Raw genomic sequence first — 15555 nt, forward strand, 5'->3', positions numbered from 1 at the left:
GTACTTTCTTCTGCAAAATTTCCTGAAACTGCATCTTTCACCTCATGTCATCTGCTATTGCCGTTCTTAAATTTTTATATATTTATCTAAAAACCGAGATTTTCTTGTTTGTAAAATACAATACCGTTTGATAGTATTTTATATAATTCATTTTGTAGCAATAGTTAATGTGCTGTGCGGACTAGGGCTAGTATCAGTACTAGCAAGTATACTCAAAGCTGAAGCTGCATTCAATGCAGACCGTACCAAATCACTACCTAGTGGGAATAACGCAGTGGGTGTAATGCGTAATTTACGTGCAGTTTGGGCTGGCTGATAGCATTGCAGCCCCACCACTACAAATTCTAACATGCCATCACTGGACCCTATCCATGCCACCTGCCTCGTATTTCATTATTATTATTATTATACGGCACCTCCATGGAGTGCAAAGACATCGCTGGAGACTCAGTCTATCAACACAACCTATCATAACTCTCCTTGAACCCATTAACAGACAAAGCACTCACAACTGACTCTGGCAACCTGTTCCACTCATTCACCACTCTCCAAGCAAAAAATCTAGTCCTCACACCCCTACTGACTACACCTTTATTCAACTTCCAAGGATAACCTCTTGTTCTGGCTCCTCTAGCCAATTCTTCCTCGAAAGTCTGTCTTCAGTTTCGAGAAGAGGTAGTAGTCACTGGGTGCTAGATCTGGGCAGTAGGGTGGGTGTTCAATCTCCTGGAAGCCATAGTCCTTCGCTGCAGCCTTTGCAACAATAGCCATACGGACTGGAGCATTGTTGTGAAGCAGGCGAACACCATGACTCAACATTCCTCATCTCTTCTCCTTTATGGCATCGTGCAGTTTTTGCAGAAGTGAAGCATAATTCTGCATTCACAGTGGTGTTCCTTTCCTTGAAGTTAATCAAGAGAATTCCCCAGCAATCCCAAAAGATTGTTTCCATGGACTGAGTGACGGAGTGACGTTGGTTTTTCTAGGCAGCGCTTTGCCTAGTTTTCTCCACTCCATGGATTCCCTTTTGGAAAGAGAATTGTAATAATGAACCCTGGTTTCATCCTCTGCTGTCAATGGATTCTAGCACCTCTCTTTGATTCCCTTGGCAAAACTCTAAAAACTTGCAGGAACAGGTCACATGATGCTCTTTCTGAATTGAAGAGCAGTCAGGGCACCTGCCTTGCATTGAACTTCATCATGTGAAGCTTCTCATGAATGGTACAAAAGATGGTTATTATAGAAAGCCCCAACCTTGCTGAGATTTCTTTGAGCTTCAGCCATCTGTCATTGAACAATTCCTCCTCAACGAAAGAGACATTTTCCTCAGTCATCACGAAGATCATCTTCAATGCTCTCTCTCTACTTCTTTCCATGAAAAACTTTATCCCATTCCTTTATGGTGGAATATGAAGGAGAAGCTTCCCCATAAATACCATCTAATCACTGTTTGAAAGCACTTGGAGAAAGCAGCCCTTCTTCTTCTGTGAAGAACTTTATCACAGCTGGTACTCAAATTTTAACATTACAGCCACTTAGCGTGCCATGTGTTAGTCAAACGAGTGTCTCCAACTGAGTGACGCAGTTAGAGAGTTGAAACTGGTACACTAAGCTCCAGCTCTCCATAGATGGTGCTGTCACACGGTGTTTTGAAATTGGTGCGAATTTTGTATGGCAGGCCAGAAAATTTTGGAACCTACCTCATGTGTGTATATATATATATATATGTTAAAGATACCAAGTAATTTTAAACCTGGTTTTACTCCATTTCCCAAGTAAGCAAACAGACTAAAAGTCAAGTTTGCGCCTGCAATTGATGCAAGTCTAACTGATCCCACAGGTAGTGCAGGACCAGGGCAACTCGTGGCAAAGGTGGAACAAGCTCCGATCACTAATCTTAATATTTACCCTTAATGCCAAAACACATCTCCAAGAAGGGGATGTATGATGTTTTGCATTAAAGGCAAGGGGCCACTACCCAGACCGGTTTCGACCTTTATTGAGGTCTCGTCAGTGGGAGCTAGGCTAGAAATAGAAATACCAAGATTTTGTCATACAGAGCTTGTAAGTATTTCTACAAAACAAGTTACCATAAGGTGATCGGAGCTTGTTCCACCTTTGCCACGAGTTGCCCTGGTCCTGCACTACCTGTGGGATCAGTTAGACTTGCATCAATTGCAGGCGCAAACTTGACTTTTAGTCTGTTTGCTTACTTGGGAAATGGAGTAAAACCAGGTTTAAAATTACTTGGTATCTTTAACATATAACATATTTATACCCAAGGTAAAAATACTTTTCTACATATATCATCATCATCATCATCAAATTCCTGCCATGTACCCTCAAGGGGTGTACAGGATATGACAGTACTACATGAAAAAATTACATCATTACTAACTTCCTATCTACAATTTTCCTCCAAATCAGTCTGTTACTTGTCAAGACTCCAACATTATCAGATCTTATATTTCTATCGTCTAAGGCACTTTGTACCGTATCAATCCACCTATATCTAGGTCTTCCTCTGGGTCGTTTTCCTGCCAACCTGGCAGAGAATACTTGTTTTGCTAATCTTTCCTCTCCCATTCTATTTAAGTGACCATACCATCTGAGATTAGCTCTGCTAACGCATTCCTGGATGTTGACAATGTCAAGTTCTTTCCTAATATCCTCATTTTTAATATGATATTGCCATTGATGCCATCTGTTCACGCCTCTAATCTTTCTCAGGACTCTCATATCTGCGGTCTCTAGTCTTTGGTCAAGTGTTTTACTTCTGACCCAGCTCTCAGATCCATAAGTTAAAATTGGTTTGAACACAGTCTTGTATACAGCTAATTTAGTGTTCCGACTAATTTCTTTCTTATTCCATATGAATTTATTCAATTGACTTCCCACGATACCAGCTTTGCTGATTCTGTTGTCTATTTCTATATTTAATTTACCATCTTCAGTAAAAATTGTGCCTAAGTAGCTGAAATGTTTTACTTGTTCCACAGGTTCTCCATTCACAACACAGTTGACATTTTCAATGATTCTGCCTATTTTCATTGTCTTTGTCTTTTTATTGCTGACCTTCATACCATATCTATTACAACAGCTATTCAATTTAGTCAGAGAATCTTGCAGACTTGTAGCGGATTTATTTAGAAGTATAACATCATCCGCATAAAGCAAAGAGCTGACATTAACATCTCCAATTTTGATATCAGGTTTAATACCACATTCCTTCATAATGTGATCCATATAGATAATAAATAACAGAGGGGATAATGTACATCCTTGTCTCACACCAGATTTAACATTAAACCATCTTCCTGTACTTCCTTCAATTCTAACTGCTGACTCACAACTCAAATAAAGACTAAGTATTGCTTGATATAATGCCCCATTGACACCATATAATTGCAGCGTATTGAATAGCTTCTCTCTTGGCACCTTGTCATATGCCTTTTCCAAATCGACAAAACTTAAATACAGATCTTTGTTATATTCCCATGCTTTCTCGACTATTTGTCGTAAAGTGAAGATCTGATCCTGACAGCCTCTATTTGGCCTGAATCCAGCTTGTTCTTCACCAAGCTTTTCTTCCACAATTCTTCTCAACCGTTTCTCAAGTATACTTGCATAGATCTTGCCAGGAACACTCAGTAGGGAAATACCTCTGTAATTCTCACATTCAGTTTTATTTCCCTTTTTATATATGGGTACTATGAGAGCTCTACTCCAATCATCGGGAATTCGTCCCTCTGTCCAGGCTTTCTGAACTATGCAGTGCAGCCACTGTAAGACTCTTATACCACCATACTTCAGCATTTCTGGTCGAATATCATCTACTCCTGCTGCCTTTCCACATTTCAAGCCTTTGATGGCTTTTTCTACTTCAAGTATGGATATGTATTCCTGACTGCATGCCTGGTCAGTGTTTTTTATCACTGTGCTGTCATCACTGCTTGTTTCATTTAGCAGTTTTTCAAAGTAATTACTCCATACTTCAAGGATATCTTTTTCTCCTGTTTTCATTTCACCTTTATCATCTCTAATTCCTTTTACAGCACTCTTTCCTCCATTCCTAAGCTTCTTCAACAACCTCCAGAATATTTTGCCACCTTCTTGATATTTATTTTCTATATTCTTGCCAAAGTCCTCCCATGACTTTTGTTTAGCTAGTTTTACACACTGTTTAGCTTTCTTACATTTGTCTTTGTATTCTGTAAGAGTAAAAGCTGACTTATTTGCCAGGAACTTTTGATATGCTTTCTTCTTTTCCTTCACTGCCTCTTTAACTTCCTGTGTCCACCAGGGAGTTCTGATTTTTTTATCCTTGCAGACAACCTCACCACATGCCTCTCTGGCAGAATCAATCAATGTTTCCTTCAGAGTTTGCCACTGAATCTCCAAGGTTTGATTCCTGTTCTCAAACTCTTTCATTTTCTTTTCAATAATATTTCTGTATTTTAGTCTACAGTTCACATCTGAGAGCTGCTCAACTTTTATTCGCTTTAAAACTTTCTTACATGTTATTCTTTTCAATATGAAATTCAATTTTATCCTGCTCAAGACTAAATAGTGATCACTTCCAATTTCAAATCCTCTGTACACTCTGGTGTCCTGCACCAGGGAGAAAACATCACTATCAACAATAACATAGTCAATGAGACTTTTCTTATTCCTAGCCTCTTCTCTCCATGTGAATTTGTGCACATTTTTATGTTGGAACATGGTGTTAGTAATAACCAGTCCATGTCCTGAGCAGAAATCCAACAGATATTTGCCATTATTATTAGCTTTGCTCTTTTCTCCAAATTTTCCCAAAATATTTTTGTATGTCTCACAATCATTTCCTACTCTACTATTTAGATCCCCAACAAGGACCAACTTTTCTTTTTTCATTGTGTCAGTTGCTTTTTCTAAAGCCTCAAAAAATTCCTCCACTTCTACCTTAGTAGAACCTTCTGTGGGACCATAGGCACAAATAAGTCTCATTGTCCAGTTCCCCATTCTCATATTTGCCCACATTACTCTACTTGAGACTGACTGCCATTCAAGAAGATTAGCCACGTATTTTGTCTTGAATACTATGGCTACTCCTTCTTTTCCTTGATTGTCATTGCCTGAATATAACATTTTGTATTTATTGCTCAGAAAGATCTCACCAGTTTTGGTCTTTTTTGTTTCAGTCACCCCTATTATGTCGATCTGGTACTTATCTAATTCCTCAGCTAGCTCCATTTCTTTGCCATTCAGGCTTCTTACATTGATAGTACCGATCTTTAACTCTGGTGATGTTGAGTTGGGGTTTGTTTTCAGATTTGTTCCAGTAGCTGACTTTTCGCTGTTCGCCCTGGTTCCCTGGCGAAAACAACGGGGGCCTTGTTTAACCGGGCGACGCCCCAGCCGGCATGAAATTTTGTCAAGTTGTACCATCATTTTTTATTTTGGTTTAACCAATAAGAATACAATTTGGTCGGCTAAATCCCAAATTGCTAGCCCATCCTCGTTCGTTCAGTATCAAAGTAGATACCCAACAGGGTGCACCACGAGAAGGTGAGGATTGGACATTAGGTCAGAAGCCCTGGTCGGTTCTCCGCATTCCTTTAAAGGCTATGTGGAGGTCTCCTCTCAGTTATACAGCTTTGACCCTTAAGCACCCCTTCTACATATATATATATATATATATATTTTTTTTTTTTTTTTTTTTTTTTTTTTTTTTCCCCCCATATATATTTTAATAATAGTCGGATCTATGCAAGGCATTTCAAAACTGTACAATAGACCTCTGGCTGTGTGGAATTAAATATAAAATTAGGTATTTAGGGTGTATATAATGCTAAAACACATCAATTCAATTTTGGTTACAATTAGATAATTTTTACTTGCAAAACGATATTATTATTATTTGACACCTCCAGGGAGTCCAAAGACTCATCTACTCTCTGTCTCTACCACTCACTCCACCAACTGACGGCAACTACACCAGCACCATTCTATTGCTGACCACCGCTTCCACAGACAATCACAACACATCCATGCCCATGCCTGGATTTGAATCCGCAGCTTTTTGGCTGGAGAGCGGATACACTAACCACTCAGCCAACCAGACCGACAATGATTCCATTCTGGTTGAATCAAAGTTAATGAATTTGGTATTTAGCATTTCATTTAAAATGTCTTGCATCATCTCAATTTTGGGTTGCAATATTGAACCAATTCTTGTCTTCATTAATATTGAGACCTTTTGTAACAAAAATACATAAACTATAGAGAAAGCTGAGAAAATTGGAATTTCAGTTTCTGTCATTAAATTTAAGTTTTTAGGTATTGCAGATGAGATGGAAATGAACACTTAAGGATTTCAAAGGCTGTGAAATTTGCTTTTGATTGCATAGGGCATGCATGTTTCCTATTCAGTGTTTGTATTCCGGTTCCACGATCTCTATTAGTGGTGCTTGATTTCCATATTTTATAGTTTTGCTGCATGAAATTCTAATCAATAAACTACAGGACATGATTATGTATATAAAGTTGGTGAAGTGGATAAGAGGGTGGTTAATGGAGAGATATCAGTGAGTAGTTTATTCAGGAGTAGAGTCCAGAAGAAGGCATGTGACTAATGGCATGCCACAGAGCTCTGTCCTTGGGCCACTACTGTTTAATTTGTACATTAATAATAATGGTTGATAATATTGATGGAAATGATCTTGTTCTCGCTGAGCAAAAGTAAGATCTGGCTACACTTGAACATGAGATAGGTGAGTATTGTCTTCAAATTAGTTGTTCACAGCTAGCTGTAAATTCTGATCTGCTCATCATTGTATTACAGGTCACTTTTACTAGAAGTTAGAAGTTTGATCCATTTTTTTTTTTTTATTGTGATGACTGCATTATATTTATTTTTGGCATTGACTATTTCTTGAACTGTCAACACTGTGTGGTTGTGAAGTATACTTAGGACTTTCATTGGAAGGTGCTGATTATGAGTCATTTCAAGCTTAGTGTCTGTTTTGTTTATCACTCTAATCAAAGAGTGATTAGAGTGATAAAGAAATGAACTTGGTATTCATTCTCCCCTTTTTTCTCATAGTCTTGATTAGATTGATAAAGCATTGTTCTATATCAGTATTCTATGGTTAAAGGACTGTTTATCTGAAGAGAGGCATAGGATAGAAAAAAGGCTAATTGAAGTTCGCAAGATGATTTTGTGCGAATTCATCAATCTTTGCACAAGAAGCATGTGACCACTGACAACAGAAATCACACATATGACCATTTTTGCATCTGCAGTTGCAATACCTCAAATCTCAATGATATTGTTAGTTGACTGCACTGCAATTGTGAGACCTATAGTGTGCCCCGTCATCATTGGACTTTGTTGCTGCTGTCTTTGTTTCATGCAGTATGCATTATGAATGTCTGAACATGGCTAATATTAAAACAGGGGAAAATTCTATTTTGAAACACTCATAGTACTTATGGGTTGCACAAGGAATATTCAGTCCCTTAGGAATTATTGCCATGATTTCATTTGGTCTGGAAATTTCGAGGAGATAGCATTTAAAATTGATAGAATCAGAGAGCTTAAGTTTAAAGCAACATATTTCAAATTGCCACCACTCATGAGGGGGTGGGGTGGATTGACTTTAAACATAAATTATATCAGTATTCCTCCTCTCAGACAAACTAGCTAGAACATGTGGAGCTGAGTGGCATAGCATGCTGTGAAAATCACAAATTTATATAGGATAGGCCAAGATTACTTGGCCTGTCCTATTTCAGGATAGGCCAAGATCTTGGCCTATCCTGTAATTTTGCTTAATATGTTAAAAGAATATGAGATCACATAGATCAAAAATTTTGGATGCCCATTTCTGTGCTGATTACTTTAACTATCCATAAAGTGGAAAATTGTCTTCTGTGTAATGCATCATAAAATAATGTTAGGCAAATATCTTTTCAAAGTGACTAAATTGAGTGATTTGTTTATTGTTTATTTATTTATTGATTTGTGCCATATCATATTATTAGGATAAATATGGTATTTCTGCAGTAGTTGCAAGAAAACTGGCAGGGATGTCTCCAGGTTCCCTTGGGTAAGTAACAATTAACACATTTATTTTTTAATAAAATGATAAAGGTAGTAACTTTTGACCTTATGACTGAGTCAACTCATATCACTGGAAATGAATACTAAAATAAAAAGTCAAAGTATATATTATTGGACATCAAATATGTTTGTGTAGACATACTGCAGACCAATATTAAAGAGAAGTGTTTACATTATGCCTCTAGTATATATCTGTGGGTATATCATGACTGGTTTCTGAAAGACAGCTTTTTTTTCCAGGGTATATTCTTATAGTAATACCCTACCTTATGATCCTTTGCTTTATGATGATCTGCTTATACAATGCCACATTCACTCATATGATAGTTTTAGTAACATGACATTGCCGTGAATCAGCCAATGTGCAGTATTTGTGAACAAAGTTTATTTACAACATTGTTGCTTGTTATATCTCTGTGTTTTGGTGTTTTGCTGTGAATTATAGACTGTTTATAACAATTTTATTTTATTGTTAGTACCCAAGATACCACATGAAAGGCTGTTGCATAAACTAGAGAATGTGGGATTGGAATATAAACTACTGGCTTGGATACATGGGTGGCTGATGGACTGGTATCAGAAAGTGCTTTATTGGGGATGTTAATCTACCAGATTTTAAGGTGACCAGTAGATGTTAACTCTACTGGTCACCTTACTTGTCTTCCTGTCTGCCCATAGTAGGCCAAGTCACAGTCATGTAAGAATAAAAATATTGTTATCATTAAAGCTGGTAAGGGTAATGCAGCAGTTATCATGAATCAAGAGGATTACAACAAAAAAAAATACATCTCAAATGCGACAGTTCTACTTATCAAATTATAGATCAAGATTCCACTATGTCTCAAACGAAAAAGTCTGCAAATTATTGACAAAAGTGACTTCTTGGCCCAAAGAAATCAACAACAAAATAAATCAGGGCTGGTAAGTATAACAAGCTTAGGAGATTGCTTGAATTAGTGCCATGGCATGTGACACTGCAAGAGATGAATGTTGATTAGTGCATGGGAAGTGGTGAAGGAGTGTTTGAGAGAAGTAATGGCAGACTGCATACCTAGTCAAGAGAGTAAATCAAGTGGGAGTTAAATGGATGAATATAATCATTAAGCTGGAGCTACAAGAAAAAAAGAAAAAAATTGTGTAGGGAATATAGGGAGAAAGGTGACTAGCAGGCATCATCAAGGTAGAGATATTGTAGTAACGAGAGAGAGACAAAGACTTATATGGGAACAGGGGCGAATATTCTGGATGTGTGGTGCATGCCCATGTAATAGCAATATCACTGATATTATATTTTTGCATTTATTCCTGTTAAAGACTCCCCTAATTGTTTCCTGGCTTTGCATGCCTAAAATTAAACACATTGTATTAATGCTTCATGAAGAGGATACTTTTCACCATGCAAAAATCACATTGCATTTGCGTTAATAGCCTGGGTGTGCGATCAGAAATATGACACCTCTGAGCCCTTTAAACAGACATACAAATGCTGCAGTGTATCAAATTCTTAACGTTCCAATGGTTTTAAATCATCCAGAAGGTGAGGCAGAGCCTGGACTGAAACAGTATCACCCAGAATCCATAAGTGGCTGTGATTGGTTGTCGCGTAAAGCAATTCACTTGAACGTTGTCATTTGTCATGAGTTGCTGTTTTTGTTTTCTGAGTTTCATCTGTTTTATGTGCATGATGTGTGAGTTGATGTGTTTATGACACTGATATAGACAAGTTTTTAATATATATTTACAATTTCTATAAATAATTTATAACTTTTTTGTCCATATTTACAATGGGAAACAATGTTGACAATGTACTGAATGTCCTGCTTTCTACTAGAGCTTTTACGAATTGTATGATTATAGTTGAATGAGGTTGGAACTTATGTATAAATATGTAAGTAAAATGAGTTATTTCAGCCTTTCTTTAGTTCAATCCAGAAAAATAATAATTTCTCAAGTGAATTACTTTCTCCATTTCTGTGCATATTATATAGCTGTATGTAAAAGTCATATCAAAATTCAAATTATCCATGTCTCGCTCTAGTATTTGCCAATGATAATCTAATCTCACCACAAAGCATGAACTCTTTGTTATTTCTCACATGAATGGCGTGCGTGTGAAGAATAGCTGTTGTTCATTTGACTTTTATGCTTTCCATATTTAAAATTATATTAATTGATAAATTAAAGTATTCAAAGTATTGATAGAACTGTACTACAATTAATTGCATTGGGCCAATTAAGGTGAGTGCTGATGTGCTGTGCACTCTTAAAACTTGCATACATCAATTAAAATGCAATTATACAGTCAAATTGACATGAATTTTGTAGCACAGGTTGCATAAGCCACATGACAGCACACCTAACCTAAATAATTATGCCACTGGTGGAAATTGAGGTAAATGAAATGGAGGTGCATAGCATAATTACAGGTGCTAGGGAAATGTTGGTGCCTTTGATCACATTGTTTAATCTAAATCTTGACTCTGGATTAGTCCCAGAGGGGTAGAAAGAAAGGAAAATAGTTCCATTGGATAAAGGGGGCCCCCAAGACTGACGTAGCAAATTACCAACCATTCAGTGTATCGAGTGTTGTTGTCAAGGTACTGGAGAAGTTGGTCAAGCAAAATACAGGAATGGATAAATGGAAATTGGATGCTGTATGGAGAGGAGGGGGGGGGGGACAAGATGGTTTTGTGAAGGGTAGGTCATGCCTCAGTAGCTTGCTCACATTTTATAATACAGTGGTAGCTGAGTTGGATAAAGATAATGAGTTTACAGTGATACTGCTGGACTTTGCAAAAGCCTTTGACAGGATACCACATTCAATTGTAATCAATAAACTGCATCACATGAAGATGGATATAGAGTTGGTGAGTTGGATAAGAGAATGGTTGATGGAGAGATATCAGAGAGCAGTTTATTCAGGAGTAGATTCCAGAAGAAGGTTCAAGGTTCTGTTCTTGGGCCACTACTGTTTTAATTTGACATTAATGATATAGGAAAGGATCTGAGAGAAACTGTTCAGCTGTTTGCCAATGATGCAAAATTGTGTAGAGCAATAGTTAATACAGATGATGTTCAAATTTTGCAGGATAGACTGGCAGTTCTGAGCAGAGGAAAATGGATGTTAGTTTAATGTGGTAAAAGTGTAAGGTTATGCATTTCAGGAAGATTACCATCTGCATACCATGTTGATAGAACTGTACCAGGAATTTGATGAATCCAGATATTTGGGAGTGATAGGGAGTTAAAAATTTTGAGAGCAAAAGTAGCTAAAGCAACTCATCAGATTACTTGGTTACTGAAGAATACTTTGCAGGTTATTATTCCTCTTTATTGAATCTTTGTGCACAGATCTGGTCACCTGGGATTTCTTGGCAATGAGGAAGAGGCGGAGAGGATCCAGAGGTGAGTGACTGAGATGGTAGCATCTCTATGGAATGAACCTTACGAGAACAGATTGAATATTTGTGGGTTACAGAAATTGGTTGACAGGCAGAAAAGGGGTGATGTGATTGTCTCAATCACATCACCCCTTTTCTGCCTGTCAAATTACTGAAAGGTTTTTACAAGATTAATACAGAGGAAATTTTTCAGAACAGGTCTGGTGGTGGGAGAACTAGGGGCCATCCTTAGATAGTGATCAAGAATGTAGTTAGTAAGCATGATACAACTAAATTTTTGCAGAGTGGTGAATGAGTGGAATAGGTTTCCAGAGTGTTGTGGGTGCCATGACTGTGAATGAGTTTAAAGCAAAATATGATAGTTACTGTGCAAATGTTGGATGCTTGGCATGATTCCCTTGATGAGTCTAAGGACTCCATGGAGTAGCCCGTAATGATAATAATAAAACCACTTCATGTTAACCACCCTGTATTTATGGAACCTAAAATCCACAAATCTAATATGTCCTGTAGTCAAGATGAAAAGCCAAATGGCTATTTTTTTCTGTGCGAAGTTGATAAATTAAGGGGATAAAAATCCCTTATTGTTTTTCAGCCAGTATACAAAACTCTAAGATCGAAAACTATGATCTATAAGTGTTTCATGTCGACGAACTATCGGCGAATCCAAGTGTAAGTGATCACTTGGTAGTACCATACCAAGGCAACTCGATACAAAGGTGGAGCAAGTTCCCTCACTATTTTTGATATTTTCTCATAATGTAAAAACACACAGCTCCTATGAGATGTAATACTGCTTTACATTATGAGGAGAGGTCACCACCCAGACCGGTTTCAGCCTTTTTTTTGAGGTCTCATTAGTGAGTAGCCAGACCTAGATGTCAAAGTTTAAGTGAAAAGAACTTGCATACCTTCGCTATATGAATGCCAGAAAGGTGTGCCACTATGTTATATTATAACATATTATAACTAAGATGAAAAGCCAAACAGCTATTTTTTTCTGGCAAAGTTGATAAATTAAGGGGATAAAAATCCTTTATTGTTTTTCAGCCAGTATACGAAACTCTAAGATCGAAAACTACGATCTATAAGCGTTTCATGCCAACGAACTATCGGTGAATCCGAGTGTAAGTGACCACTTGGTAGTACCACACCAAGGCAACTCGATGCAAAGATGGAGCAAGCTCCCTCACTATTTTTGATATTTTCTCATAATGTAAAAACACACAGCTCCTATGAGATGTAATACTGCTTTACATTATGAGGAGAGGTCACCACCCAGACCGGTTTCAACCTTTTTTGAGGTCTCACTAGCTACTCTAAGAATGGTATGTTAGCAGAAATGTATGGAGAGAAAGGAATGTAGTTTGTTAATGTGGAATGAGTTTGAAGGAAGAATTGAACTGTAATAAGAATGACAAATTGCATTTGAATGGTTTTAGTGTGAGTCATTTGGAGAGACTGCTGCTGGAAAGTAGAGAAATGAGTGCATAGAATGAATCTGAGCAAGTAAGAAGTGATATGAAAGAGTGGGAGAATAAGGAAATAGAGATTGAAGTGGTGCTTATGAATGAAGAAGTGGGTAGCATGAGTGTAAATAATGAGAGGACAAGTGTGCAAGGAAAACAGGAAAGTATGGAGAAGTCACATCTAATAAGTGGTATCAGTGAAACTTGTTATAGATCCAGGAATGAGCTGCTATATTTGCAGGCAAATGCTAGAAGTATCAAAAACAAGGGAAATAAAATGGTTACATTGATTTTGTTCACCCTAAAATTGTTGGAATTAGTGAGACATGGTTGGATGAGGATGACATATTGACAGGAATAGAGATGGAAGGGTATAATGTGTTCCATGAAGAGAGAAAGGGTAAAAAGGAAAGTTGAGTGTTATTGATGATAAAAAAAGAGTTACATCCTTACAAGGTGGAGATGCAACAGGGGAAATAGTGGTAATGGTTTTGAGGGAGTATGATGTGAGATTGAGGTGAATAGAATGAAATATGTTGTTTGATGTTGCTGTAGACCTGATAATTTGGAGTCTAGTGACCAGTAAATGTATAAGCAAATTAGCCAAGCAAATGGGAAAAGGATGATCATTATAGGTGATTTTAATTATGACAATATAAATTGGGATGATGAGATAACAACCATAAGTAAAAATGAATTTCTTTAGTTTTTGATTGACAACTACCTCAGGAAGTACATAACAGAGGACACATGAGGATTGAGAGTCTTGGATTTGATTATCTCACCAGAGGATGTTATTATAAATGAGGTGTAATCTCCCTCCAGTTGGTGACAGTGACCATGAGGTAATTACCTGGGTGATTGACAGCCATGTGAGAACTTATGTGTGTGTAAAAGGTATATGCAGAACTCTAAGGCTGGTGATTATGAGACGCTCAGAAGACAGCTTGTAGCTGTAGCATGGAATGATGAATTGGGTGGGAAGTTCAGTGCTGCTTGGGTTATATTCAAGAACTATCTAGTAGAATAAATAATTAATAAGGCTGTGGGACTTGATGATATATTACTGCATATTTTGAAGGAATGTAGCAGGGAGTTGACATCTGCTTTGACATATTTGTTTAATATGAGTCTTACATAGTGTCGTGTTCCAAAGGAGTAGAAGGAAGGAAGGAGGGCAAGATTGTACTTCTTCATAAAGGAGGTGACAGAATTCAATCATCAAATTATAGGCCAATATGAATTCAGGTGTTGTGGTTAAAGTGTTGAGAATTGGGATCAAAATTGGGTTGACGAGTGGTATTATATTTCATGGACAGCACAGATTTGCTAAAGGGAGGTCATGTTTTAGTAATCGACTTACTTATTACAATAAGGTGACAGTGATATACTGCTACTTATTACAATAAGGATGTGAAAGATGGATACACAGTAGTATACTTAGACTTTGCAAAGGCCTTTGATAGACTACTACATGATAAGTTGATAGTCAAACTAGAGTAGCTGGGGTTGGATATTAGACGACACTGACTTCTAGAAGTAGGAAGATTCTGGTTCCATTCTATAAGTTTCTGATTAGGCCACATAATGGGCTACTCTGCACAGATTTAGTCACCTGGTTTTCAAAAGGATGAAGAGATGTTGGAGTGGGTGCAAAGATAATTCACCAAAATAGTTTCTGATCACTGGAATGTTGAATATGAAGAAAGATGGAGACAATGCTGTTTACAGAATCTAGTGGATAGTAGGAAGAGGAGTGATATGATAGATGTACAAGTGTAAAGGCTCTATAGAATTAACGTTGAACAGGTTTGCATAAAATGGTGAGGGATTGGAGGAGAAAAGAGGTCATCCCTAGAAGCTGTATAAGGAGGGTGTGAGCAAGAGAGTGAAAAGCACGTTATTTTGCATGAAGAGTTGTGAATTATTGGAATGTATTGCCTGAGAGTGTGTCGTCTGCAGAGAATTTGAATGTGTTTAAGGTTTTAGTATGATGAGCTGCATGAATGCAAAAAAGGACTTCTAAGATGAGTCTGTGACTCCATGGTGTTTTAGAATAATAATAATAACAGTTTGCCTTTTCTTGACACATTAGTCACCCACCTTTTAGTGGGATCAATATCTTTTTCCATTTACAAAAGCCAGTACACACAGGAAGATATCTACATAAGCAATCACATCATCATCCAGCCCAACAGTATGATATGTTTAAAACACACAGAGAGGCAGAGTAATTTGTTCTAATGATACAGCTCTTTCCACAGAACTTAAATATCTGTGCCATATTTTCTTGGCCAGTGGCTACAATTCCTACAAAATAGATAAAATACTACATAGCCCCAGTACTTCTCCCTCCTCTAATACACAAGAATAAAACATTACTATTTCTATTCCATATGTCAGAGTACATCAGAAAAAAATAGTCAAAGTACTAATAAAACATGGCCTGCAAGCTACATTCAAACTCCATGTTAAATTAGCAACTCTGATCCGCTATCCTAAGGATAAACTCCATTCTCTAGCATATCTTGGAGTGTATATGAAATTCCTCATGACTGACTTGGCCTACTATGGGAAGACA

At 37.4% G+C, this 15555-nt stretch overlaps 1 protein-coding gene across 2 annotated transcripts in view; it reads left to right on the forward strand.

The window, feature by feature from the left end:
• DCTN4-p62 (dynactin subunit 4) overlaps positions 1 to 15555 on the forward strand; it is a 159260-nt gene that overhangs the window by 64544 nt on the left and 79161 nt on the right. For both annotated transcript variants that reach the window (XM_090399205.1, XM_090399212.1), the window contains one exon: positions 8026 to 8090. In XM_090399205.1, coding sequence (XP_090255331.1) covers positions 8026 to 8090 — 65 coding nt within the window. The remainder of the gene's footprint in view (positions 1 to 8025; positions 8091 to 15555) is intronic.

The sequence above is a fragment of the Typopeltis vanoorti genome, chromosome 1 (assembly GCF_054136105.1).
Source record: "Typopeltis vanoorti isolate ZY-2024b chromosome 1, IOZ_Tvanoo_1.0, whole genome shotgun sequence".
NCBI lineage: Eukaryota > Metazoa > Arthropoda > Arachnida > Uropygi > Thelyphonidae > Typopeltis > Typopeltis vanoorti.